The sequence below is a fragment of the Scylla paramamosain genome, chromosome 22, assembly GCF_035594125.1.
Source record: "Scylla paramamosain isolate STU-SP2022 chromosome 22, ASM3559412v1, whole genome shotgun sequence".
Classification (NCBI taxonomy): Eukaryota; Metazoa; Arthropoda; class Malacostraca; order Decapoda; family Portunidae; genus Scylla; species Scylla paramamosain.
The window spans coordinates 7,275,001-7,287,500 of NC_087172.1; the positions used below are offsets into that span (position 1 = coordinate 7,275,001).

General features: G+C 46.6%; 1 protein-coding gene and 1 long non-coding RNA gene across 2 annotated transcripts in view; one reads left to right on the forward strand and one right to left on the reverse strand.

Moving 5' to 3' along the window:
- Positions 1–4,858, forward strand: part of LOC135111507 (uncharacterized) — a 24,952-nt gene extending 20,094 nt beyond the window's left edge. Inside the window, exon 2 of the long non-coding RNA XR_010273757.1 lies at positions 1–4,858. This exon is cut by the window's left edge and continues 4,835 nt beyond it. This is a non-coding gene — a long non-coding RNA (uncharacterized LOC135111507).
- A 4,313-nt stretch (positions 4,859–9,171) lies between these two features.
- LOC135111505 (uncharacterized) overlaps positions 9,172–12,500 on the reverse strand; it is a 43,516-nt gene continuing 40,187 nt past the window's right edge. Inside the window, 2 exon segments of the mRNA XM_064024854.1 lie at positions 9,172–12,213; positions 12,215–12,253. Coding sequence (XP_063880924.1) covers positions 11,806–12,213; positions 12,215–12,253 — 447 coding nt within the window. The 3' untranslated portion in view covers positions 9,172–11,805.

Here is a 12,500-nt window from a genome sequence, read left to right on the forward strand (position 1 = left end):
AGAATAAGAACAACTGTGATGCATATTTTAAATTTTGACAATCCTGGAAATTATAAAAGAATCGAAGTGGAAAACAAAATAAAGAAAAAAGCGTCATTTCTAATGTGAAAAATAATAATCAGAAAAAAATATATATGCGTATTCTTAATCTTAACAATGAGGAATATAAAAAATGCATACAAATATAAACACAGAATAAAAAAAATGCGAAATAAAAAATAAAGGTTACTTTTAATGAAGGAATTACAAAAAAGACTAATTTAAACGCGTATTGTTAGTTTCACCGCTGAAGAAAATACAAATTATGGTCAATTTTTACCTGCAAAAATTACACAAACTTAAACTGAAGTTCTTAATTTTGACGATATTAACTGAAAAATTGAAAGAAACAAAGAAAAAGTAAAAAAAAAAAAAGAAAAAAGAAAAAGAACTTGACACCAATTTTCATGCAGAAGAAAAGAAGCTGAAAAAAAGAAGAAAAAAAGATATTAAACGTGCACTCTTGATCTAAACGACGTACTGAGACAAGCGCACTGACCACTAAATAATTATGTAGCAGGCAGGCAGGCACGAGAGAATTACAGTAACCAAACACACTAAATATTAACACAGTATCAACAAGTGCTAAATTATCTGAACACCTTACATTAAAACTCCAGAAATCATCGTATTAGGATCATCACACGCTCCATAAACTCTGCAGGATCAGGTGCGAGAACAGGTATAAAAAATAAAGGCAGGTAAAAACACAAGACAAGGTACAATTAACTTCACACGAGACAAGGACAGCCCGAGGAGTGACTTGTGACTTTAATGTGTATGTGTGCGTGTGGGAGAGAGAGAGAGAGAGAGAGAGAGAGAGAGAGAGAGAGAGAGAGAGAGAGAGAGAGAGAGAGAGAGAGAGAGAGAGAGAGAGAGAGAGAGAGAGAATTTGAAAGTAGGATGATTCTTCTACGTGTTTGAAAGATTTTGTTTAAGGAAGGTTTTTATCTCTGTATGTGTGTGTGTGTGTGTGTGTGTGTGTGTGTGTGTGTGTGTGTGTGTGTGTGTGTGTGTGATGCGATTCAGTTCCCCCCACTCTCTCTCTCTCTCTCTCTCTCTCTCTCTCTCTCTCTCTCTCTCTCTCTCTCTCTCTCTCTCTCTCTCTCTCTCTCTCTCTCTCTCACCCACATTAGCACTTCCATCACACCCCTCCACTCCACCTCCCGTCCTCCACCAGTTTACCACACTCCACCACCATCACCACCACACGTCACTCACACACTCCACTTGATCACCACCACAGGCACTCCACCACACAACTCCACAATTTGTTATCCACCCTGCCACACTTCTTGTACTCCACACTACTCAGATCAATTTTTTCACTCACGGTAACATCCTGACCCATAGATAGATAGATGGATAGATTGGTAGATAGACAGATAGATCGATAGACAGATGAGTGAATAGGTACGTAGGTAGATAGATGAATGGATAGGTATGTAGACAGGTACACATAAAGGTAGATAGATAGGTAGATAGATAGACAGACAAGCAGGCACACACATAGACACACAGGCAAACAGATAGACACACGAACAAATAGATGGCTGAATGGATAGATAAGTACCTACACATAACCTCGCCTTACCTACATACCTTACAAGCCCACAATCATCCCAACCACCCACCCACACCCACACACACACACACACACACACACACACACACACGCCGCTACACCTGAGTGCGTAAGGGCGCGAGGAAAATGGTAGTGCGGCGATGAATGAAGAGGAACACAGTGAGGGGGAGGGGGAAAGGGAGTAGTGAGCTGAATGGCGCAGGGAGAGGGAGAGGGCAGGGAGGGGTACGGGAGGGGGCGGTTCCCTCGTTTACTCAGGCGGGAAGTCTTCACGCTTGAGCTCACACGAGATCAGCTGACAGATTTGGCGGGAAAACTTTACTTGTGTCGGTGTAAACAGTGTGTGCGTGCGTGTGTGTGTGTGTGTGTGTGTGTTTCTTTAGGTCTGGTGGGAAGTTATTGATGTGTGTGTGTGTGTGTGTGTGTGTGTGTGTGTGTGTGTGTGTGTGTGTGTGTGTGTGTGTGTGTGTGTGGAGGGAGGGGGAGTGTGTATGGACAGGAGGATGTAATAAGATGAAAATGGCGCTCTAATTCAAAACAACAACAACGACAACAACAACAGTAGTAGTAGTAGTAGTAGTAGTAGTAGTAGTAGTAGTGACAACAACAGCAATAACAAGCGGGACTCGTGGATATAACACGGTACGATGATTTAACTATTACGTTTGATATGTATGCTTAGGACGAAGAGAAAGAGGAGGAAAGGGAGAAGGACGAGGTGGTGAAGAGGACTTAGTCAAAATGTGTAGATACTGGTGTGATACAAAGGCGTCACACACGAAGGAACGAACGAATGTATTAACGACAACAACAACAACAACAACAACAACAACAACAACAACAACAACAATAACGAAGTAGAAACAAAAGCCAAAAATAAAAATGCCATTCTCTAGAGTACAATAATAATCCTCCTCCACCTTCCCTCCTCCTCCTCCTCCTCCTCCTCCTCCACCCTCAGTGACGCCACCACTCCACTCCACTCCACCGTTATGACGTCACCGGCCCCCTCCCCCCTTAACCCCTCATAACCACAACCCTCCTCCTCCTCCTCCTCTTCCTCCTCCTCTTCCCCACAACACTTCTCAATGTAAACAAGATATACGTGCGTCAGGAGGAGGAGGAGGAGGAGGAGGAGGAGGAGGAGGAGGGGGAGGGATGGATACGATCATTAAGGTTCCTCCCCACTATAATCCCCTCTTCTATCCCCCCATTCTCTCTCTCTCTCTCTCTCTCTCTCTCTCTCTCTCTCTCTCTCTCTCTCTCTCTCTCTCTCTCTCTCTCTCTCTCATATCAATCACTCGGGTAAACCATGCTATCTCGTTTCTGTTATTCATGCAAACCATTCTGCGTCTTGTCTCTTATCTGTCAGAGTTTCTAAACAGCCTTCGTAACTTTCCTTCCCTCTCCCTCTTGCCCGCGACGAGTGAGAGAGGGAAGGGAGAGAGGGGAGGGAGAAGGGAGTGTGAGCGAGTGGGGGTAGTGGTGGTGGTGGAGGAGGAGGGAGATAAGATGATGAGATGTGTTGGTTTAATATCTTTTTGTTTTGTGTAACTTGTCGGGAGGTTAATAAATGACTCTCCCACCCTCTCTCTCTCTCTCTCTCTCTCTCTCTCTCTCTCTCTCTCTCTCTCTCTCTCTCTCTCTCAGTGAATGATTAGGTAAGAATGAAATGCTGAGTGTACGTACGAAGCTAACGGACTGAGAGAGAGAGAGAGAGAGAGAGAGAGAGAGAGAGAGAGAGAGAGAGAGAGAGAGAGAGAGAGAGAGAGAGAGAGAGATGCTCCACCACCCAGACGCCACAGAGGTATGTCAAGTGTTCCCCAGGGCACCGAGCAGACCTGGGGGGACGGGGGAGGGAAGGTATAGGAGTGGAGAGAAGGTAGGAGAGGTAGGAGAGGAGAGAAGGACGGAGGAAAGGTGCCGGCAGAGAGAGAGAGAGAGAGAGAGAGAGAGAGAGAGAGAGAGAGAGAGAGAGAGAGAGAGAGAGAGAGAGAGTGATGGAAGAGAAAGACAAATGTACAGACAGACAAAGAGCAGAGCAGTCTAGTGGAGAGCAAGGCACCACCGCACCATCTCCTTCACTATCACCACCATCGCCGCCACTAATCACCACCATCGCCGTCACCACCACCGCCATCACCATCACCACCATCACCACCACCACCACCACCACCACCAACCCCCGCCAGCCTGTACCGCTGTTGTGGTTTCTTTCTGTCAACACCAAAACTGAATAAATACAGTGTTGTTTTATTTATCCTGTGTGTGTGTGTGTGTGTGTGTGTGTATCAGAGAGAGAGAGAGAGAGAGAGAGAGAGAGAGAGAGAGAGAGAGAGAGAGAGAGAGAGAGAGAGAGAGAGAGAGAGACCGACAGGCATACTGACAAAGACAACGAACAAACATACAGGTGATAGAAGGACAGACAGGCAAACGACACGAAGACAGACAGACAGACAAACAGGCAGGCAGCATAGACATAGGCATAGACACACACACACACACACACACACACACACACACACACACACACACACACACACACACACACACATGCCGTGGGCAAGAATAACAAAAGGACGGAAAATATAGACAGAGAGACGGACAGACAAAATATAGACAGATCGAAAAGCAGACGGCTAAATATGGATAGAAAACATATACATTAATTAAAAAAAAGACAGAAAGACAATTAGGAGATAACTGAACAAACAGAGGCAAGCAAACTGACAGGCAGACAGACAGACAGACAGACAGACAGACAGACAGACAGACGGACAGACACATAAGCAAGATAAACATACAAGTATATTGAGACAGACACACACAGAGACAAAGAGGTTACATTCAAACACTATGGACGTGTGTGTGTGTGTGTGTGTGTGTGTGTGTGTGTGTGTAACCCTTCCATGTACACTTTAGAATGCAGACAGGCATGTGTGTACGTGTGAGTGCGCTGTGAACGCTCATGTGTGAGTAAGTGTGGCGTGGGCGATTGAGAGAGAGAGAGAGAGAGAGAGAGAGAGAGAGAGAGAGAGAGAGAGAGAGAGAGAGAGAGAGAGAGAGAGAGAGAGAGAGAGAGAGAGAGAGAGAGTTCATACAGCCCATGGGAAGGAAGAAATGCGGGCGTGATGAGTGATGAACGTGTGGATGGGTGTGGGCGGTGGTGAAAGGGTGTAGGTGGCAAGATACACCCCAAAACACCCCTCCCTCCCACCCCTACACCCCTCACAATATCTAGTCTGTTCACACTAGCTTGACGTGTAAGCCCCGCCCCATCCCACCCGCTGCCACCACTTATATTTGTCCTCCCTCTCCGCAAGAACCAATCACAGGCCTCGGGAAGATACAGTGGGCGGGGCTTATCCGTCAACTGATGAGCGACGAGAATAATGATGATGATGATGATGATGATGTTAATAATGATAATAATAATGATAATAATAATAATAATAATGATAATAATAATAATAATAATAATAATAATAATAATAATAATAATAATAATAATAGATAACGTTTGGAATCTAATGACACAAACTATTACCAACTCAAGCTACTTTGTGTGTGTGTGTGTGTGTGTGTGTGTGTGTGTGTGTGTGTGTGTGTGTGTGTGTGTGTGTGTGTGTGTGTCCCTAGCATGACAAGTAATGGAGGCAAGGTCGAAGATTAATGAAGGAGGAAAATGGAGAGGTGAAAAGAATACAGAAATGGTTGATTTTAATGACGGATATCAGAAAAGTTATATGGAAACTTTTTTCTTGAAAGAGAAATCTATAAGGAAATAAGATGAGAAAGAAAATCAGATATAGTAACAAAATATATACAAGAAAAGATTAAAAATAAGAAAAACGAAAAAAAAAACTGAAAAGTTAAAAAAGGCGACTTCTTTAAAGATTAAAAAATAAATAAAATGGAGAAAAGGATAAAAAAAATAATGTTTTTATGAGACATTTAACTAGAAGAAAAAACGGACAAACATGAGACTCTTTTCTTGTGAGAAAAGGAAAATACAACAAAATAAAAAAAAAGAAGAGAGGGACAGAAGAAAACAGAAGAAAATAAAGAAGAAAGAGAAATAATAAGAACGAATGTAGTTATTTTTATCTTATATAAAACAAATAAATAAAGAGTAAGACTATTAAAAAATATGATTTTTTTTTAAAGAAAAAAGTTATTTAATTGGAGCAAGGAGGATATAACGAGGGGGAAAAAGTTGAGTCAAAAGGTCTTGCTTTACGTGTTTTGCGTCTCAAGGCTGCAAGTTATAAATAGCATTTCAAGGTACTAGATCTGCATAGTGTAGGATTTAGGCACATGTTCTTTAACGCTTTGCTCTCTCATCAGGACTATTTTCACAGACCACAGATAATTAGCCAGGTTCTCCTTAATATTTATCTAATAACCGTTTGACTGCCAATGACTGACACTTTGCACGAATATTTTCAGAAGTCACAGGGAATAATTATTCAGGTTCTCAAGGGTGTCTTCTCACTCTCACTAACCCTTTGACTGCCAATGACTGTGACTTATTTTATTAAAGTCGACAATATCAAGTGGCAAAAATAGAGTTGCCGACATGAAGCTAAACTTTTTCAATACTGCTCTTGTTGTTGTGCATCAAAATTATTGTCTAGCCTTACGCGAGACTTTTTTCAAGATCGAGGACAATCAAACGGCTAATGGTGGACAGTTCGTCTTAACCCATCGCTGGACTCATCAAAACCTTGAGATACAACCTATTAAAAGTAGTCCAGATGAGGTGCCAGAGTGTTCAGGAATATGTTCCAGTATGTAGTGTAGTGGTTAAAGGATGAAATTAATATCGTGTTTCAAGTAATAAACTTTCAAGTGTCTATAGATGTTTCAGTTTATGGTTATAGCATTTATTACGGTCCTCATTTATGTATGTAGTTCAAGATTCACTTTATGGTGTTTTGAGATTTAGATTCGTATGGTGTTTCGGGATTCAGTTTCAAGTGTGTTTAGGTGTTCCATGCGGGCCTTTGTTCCATATGCAGTGTAGTGTTTCAAGATTTAGTCAACAGCTTCGAGGTTTAAAATTTATTGGTATGGTATTTCAAGGTACAAAGTTTCAGAGTTTAAGCGTTATAGTTTTTATTATGGATCTTAGTTCTTTATATTAGTTTAGTGTTCCGCAGTTCAGTTTGGGGTCTTGGGTATTGATTCGTTTGGTTTCAAAGTTCAAAGGCTCGCGTGTCTATAGGTGTTTCAGAATTGATATTTATAGTGTTCAATACGGGTCTCAATTCCATATGTAGTTTTAGTGTTTCAAAATTTAGAGTCGATAGCTTCGAGGTTCAAATTGGCTTGGTGTTTCAGGATTCAAAGGTTTCAAGTGTTTATAGAGGTTTCAGAGTTTACAGTCATGCTGTCTTAAGGTTTAGTTGTGCTTGCAAATACTGAAAAGAGAATAGAGAGAATGTTTAAAAGACAATCTTGTAAATAAGATTACGGGAGGATATGAAAGCTGTTACATCACAGATTTTTTTGGATACATAAGACGATGTTGAGGATGATGATAACGGGAGAGAAATAAGAGGGCAAGAATGAAGCAATAAGTTTGAAGCTTCGAACATTGTATAAGATAGATTTGCTGCGAAAGAATCTTTGAAAGTGGCATAGGAGAGTTATTGTCAATGAAACGATAATAGTCTCGAATAGCTAGTGAAAATTAAACTTCGAAACTGGTATAGGATAGGATTAAGCTGTGAATGACTGAAACTTCGAAACTATTATAGAGGATTAAACTGTGAATGAAGCTACGAGACTGATGCAGAACAGAGTTAGCAAGAATTGAACTTCGAGCAGTGTATTTGTAAAGCTTTCCAAGACTGAATATTTGACGAGAGGAAGTAAACACAAACACACAAGAGAAAACCAATGAAGAGTGTGAGAGTATAGAACTTCATCTTAATAAAATAGTGGAGTATCAGAAAATATAATAAAAAAGTAAAGATGAGAAGAAAGGAACCGAGGATGATGCGAGAAGAAAATGTTTAACCGACTGACATATTTTTACATGGCAAGGGAAAAAATAAAGGTGATGAGTAAAACAGGAAATAATGATTAGGTATTTTTAAGACAAGTATGCAAAGAGGAAAGGTAAGACCCGATGGCGGGGATAATGGGAAAAATATATATATACAGCTGGGAAACAGGAAAGGAAGGTAATGAAGGGAAGACGGAAGAAAAGACAGAGTAAAGAGAAGAGAGGAAAAAGGGAGGAAAAATATACAAAAAAATAAACGGAGAATAGAAAGAGGAAAACGAGACATGAAGATAAGCGAAAAAAAAATAGAGAAAAGACTAAGGGAAGTTAAAAGAAAAGAAAGACAGAAACAATTAGGGAAAATATAGTGAATGGATAATAACTTGGTCATAAAAATAAATATGCGGTGAGAGAAGTACAAGAAGATGGTGAAGGAAGAATAGTTCTGATAATTACAAGATACTGAAAAAAACAAAAAAAGGAAAAAGAGGAAGATATTGAGCGATAATTTTAGTACTGAATAACCAAAGGATAGAAGTGAGAAAAGTAGATAGAAAGATAAGAAAAGAAAGGATGAAGGGAGGAAATATTAAAAAAAGGGCGTGGCAGTTGACTGACTGAAGTGTGATGAGTGGAGGCAGAGAAAGGCAATGAAGGGATGAAAGGCAGGATGGTTGGAAGGATTGAAGGAATGAGTGGAGAGAAAGAAGAACAGGAGTATGTATTGTGTGTGTTTGGAGCTCCATCACTATTACTACTACTACTACTACTACTACTACTACTGATACGACGTTCTGCAAATACCCCTTGTAACTCTCTCTCTCTCTCTCTCTCTCTCTCTCTCTCTCTCTCTCTCTCTCTCTCTCATTCATAATTGTGTGCACTCAATTCTTCATGTTTTTCGTCATTTATTTGTAGTGTTTTTTTTTTTATTATTTGTGTAACTTTGTTTTTTGGAAATGAAATAAATGTATTTAAAAGTATATTCTTTTTGTTACACCCCAAAACTTCCGGTAAACTTGTAAGGATGCGCTATTATATTTTTGCCATGAACTGATCTCTCTCTCTCTCTCTCTCTCTCTCTCTCTCTCTCTCTCTCTCTCTCTCTCTCTCTCTCTCTCTCTCTCTCTCACGCGCGCACACACAAAGGGACTCGTGCGGCCTCTATTAAACATAGTACGTATGCAGCAAACAAGAATTTACACACACACACACACATACACACACACACACACACACACACACACATTCACTACACGTGCTAAGGTGTACGTACATGGCATGCTGGTTTGTGTGTGTGTGTGTGTGTGTGTGTGTGTGTGTGTGTGTGTGTGTGTGTGTGTGTGTGCTGAAAGGTACACTCAAACACGGACTACAATTACCCATTAGAGGAACAAGTTTAATAATACAAAAAACTGATAATGGTGATAATAAAACACCAAGAAAAAAAAACACACACCAGTTCCAGCAGAGCACAGCAAAGCACGGCACAACACATGCACAACTCAGGAGAACAAGAAAGTAAAGACCAAAATTAAAGATAGCACGACTTTACTAGGATTCTTTTTTTGTGTTCCATTTGTACAAGATTAATAAAACAACTCGTATATACACTTCGTATTTAGATGTGGCCCTAAAAATACAATAAGTTACCTATTTCACTACACAGTTAATCAACAAGTTAACGCGGTATGTACACAGTTTGTGCTCGGCGTGGTAGCGAGGGGAAGGGGGGCTGGTGGGTCGCGGTGGTGGGCGGTGAACCAATGAACCAGTGGGCGTGGGCGTGAAGGTGAGTCCCGGGCGGCAGGTCTCGCCGCCCCTCAGCCCACACTTGTGTCGCAGGGACAAACAAGCGAGGTGAGAGCTGTCGGCTACCTGTCTGCGGCCGCCCGCGATGGGGCACCGCTCCTGCAGGGCGCGGCGCCCCGCCCATGCCACGCCACCTCCCACGGGGACTGAGACCCGTCACGGTGCGAGGGTACCAGGACGCCACCACACACACACACACACACACACACACACACACACACACACACTGGTTAAAGCTGGTATTAGTCACGTCCACTGACTAGTTACCGTCGCCTCCTTCGCCGCTGCCGCCCGTCCAAGCCTGACTTTGGTTAAGGTTATCATCGCTAACGAAAGTCACGAGCAGCAGCAGAGGGCTCCTGACGCCGCCGCCGCCCTGCACCTGGCCACCGAGAGAGGACTGCCCCCCACCCGCACCTGAGGGCGGGCGGGGGAGGGACGGGCGGCGGCAGCAGTGGGAGCAGCAGACCCTGTCAACATCAGCCTTACGTACACACTCACACCATTTATCAGCACGCACACACACGCCACGCCGCCATCTTGCCGCGGCCTCACGTCACCTCCACCAACAGCAAAAACTTGTGAGAAAGACTTCACCCTCATCGTCACAACACCGCCACCACCACCACTACCACCACCAGTACCAACCACCACCACCGCCACCACCACCACCACCACCACCACCTCCATCCTCATCTTCCTCGTCGCCGTCGTATAACAGTCTCGGGAGTCCTTCAGAAGGAGTGTTAAGGCGTGACTGACCAAGACCAATCTACAGGAAGGGAGTGAGGGAGGGAGGAAGCACGGCCGCCACCAGGAGGCGCCGCCACTGCGGGGCCTCCTGCAGGGGACCGGATCAGCGCTTCACCCGAGGAGGCCGCTCAGCACCTCCATCAGGGCGTCAGCATCACCAGGAACGTCAGCGTCTCCATCAGGAGGACGGTAATATGACAGGAACGTCAGCCAGACGGTGTCATCGTGGCGAAACAGTACAGCAGCAGCAGCAGCAACAGCAGCCCGGGGCCTCACCGCCAGTATAGTCCGTGCCGCGCCGCGCCGCTCAGACAGACAGGCCAACACCGCCGCGGAACGAGTGAGCGGCGGTCCTGCTGCAGCCGGTCACGTGTCTCGCTAACTTGTACCTCGTAGACGTGCTGGGTCGTCGCGTCGGGAAGTGTGAGGTCAACCTGGGGTATTCCTGAGGTAGGGCGCCCCTGTGTGTCGGTGTGTGGGGAACAGGACAACAACAAAAATAACAACAACATGGACATAGACATGCAGGACGTGCGGGACGGGACTGGCCACACACACGTTCACTACCACACTAAGTCAAGGCATCACAGTGGTGCAGACAGCCACTATCACAAGCCGGGGCCGCGGCCAGCCGGCGTGGCCACGATACTGCCTGCACAACAGCCTGGCCACAAAGCCATGCGGGGCACCACACACTGCCACAGGGCCCATGCGGGTGCCGTCAGCGCCGCCCTGGCCACACTGCCCCCCAGGCCCTGGCTTCCTGTGGGACAGCGCGGCCCCGGGCGGCTGCCAGGGCGGACAGAGGGGCGCCGGGTCGGGATCGGGGCCGCCCCGGTATAAAGATTACAACCAGCGTGAGGCGAGTTGTAGGGCGCCGCACCCTGCACCACCACCAGCGCCCCCACCACCATCACCACCACGCCCTCTATGGCACCGGGCACTCTGCGGCAGACTCTTGTGGCACTGTCGCGTGGTGGTGATGGTGGTGGTGGTGCCGGCGGGGGCGGAGGGGCCCGGCGCCACTTGTACATGTATGGCACACGAGTCATGACAGTGAGATCATCTACCACAGCGGCTGCAGCTACTGCCGCCGGGAGGCCCCGACAGGCTCCGCTCCGCCCCGCTCCGCTGCTCCGCCACGAGGGCAGGGGCAGCGGGGCGGCGCGACGGGGCGGGGCAACCTTGCCGGGCCTCCCTGGCCAGTTCGGTGCAGGAGCCGCCGCCTCCCGCACCGCCGCCGCCGCCGTTTTCTGCCGCCCACGCCCACGCAACGCACGCCGCCAGGAGGAAGGATCGCCTACTCATACAGGGTGGGGAAGGGGTAGGTGTAGCGTGCACTGAAGGGGGCGGGTGGGGGTGGGCGGAAGTTGTTGGCGCACCCCTACCGCGAATGTGTTGGGATGTGGTGGTGGGGATGGTGGTGGAGGCTGGGGTAGGGGGAGGTGGGTGAGGGCGCCCCCATGGGTGAGTGCGGGGGAAGGGGGGAGTGGGAGGGCAGTGGGGGTCTGCGGGGCCACCAGATGGGAGTGCTGGTGCAGACCCACGCCCGTGTGGTCAGTATGGCCCGGGGAGCTCTGGGTCAGGTGGTGGTGGTGGTGGTTCATGGGGTGGGTAGAGGTGGGCGTGGACAAGTGGGGAGTGGGAGGGGGTGGGGGTGGTGATACTGGGGCTGGTGGTGGTGGGTCTGGAGGGCGACCGCGGCGGCGGCGGCGGCGGCGGCGTGGTGCGAGGGCGAGGCCATGGAGCCGCCCTGGTGCATGGAGTTGATGGGCGTTGAGTACATCATCTGCCTGACCTTATGCTCGTCCTCGTTCACGGCGTAGGTGAGCTCCGTCTCCTCGAAGCCCGTGGCGGACATGCGCTGGTCGTGGTGGTGCGGGGCCTGCGGCGGGTCGGGGCTGTTGAGGCACGTCTGGATGAGCGCCTTGCCCGCCTCGGAGGTGATCATGGGCTGCAGCTTCCTGGTGGCGAAGGTGTACACGTGCCCCGTCTCGCTCGCCACTAGCAAACATCACCTGCGTCCCCGTCAGCGTGGACAGCTCGTACGCCTGCAACACACACACAAACACACATGTTAATGACCACGCCACCACAATTCTCCTCCTGGTAACTATTACTACTGCACACATACAAACACACACGTTAACAACCCTCCTGCAACTATTATTGATGCACACTTACAAACACACACATTAATAACACCTTAATAACAACCTACAACTACACACAAACAGACACGTTACTAACACGTCACCACATTTCACCTCCTGCAACAACACACACACAAACACGACA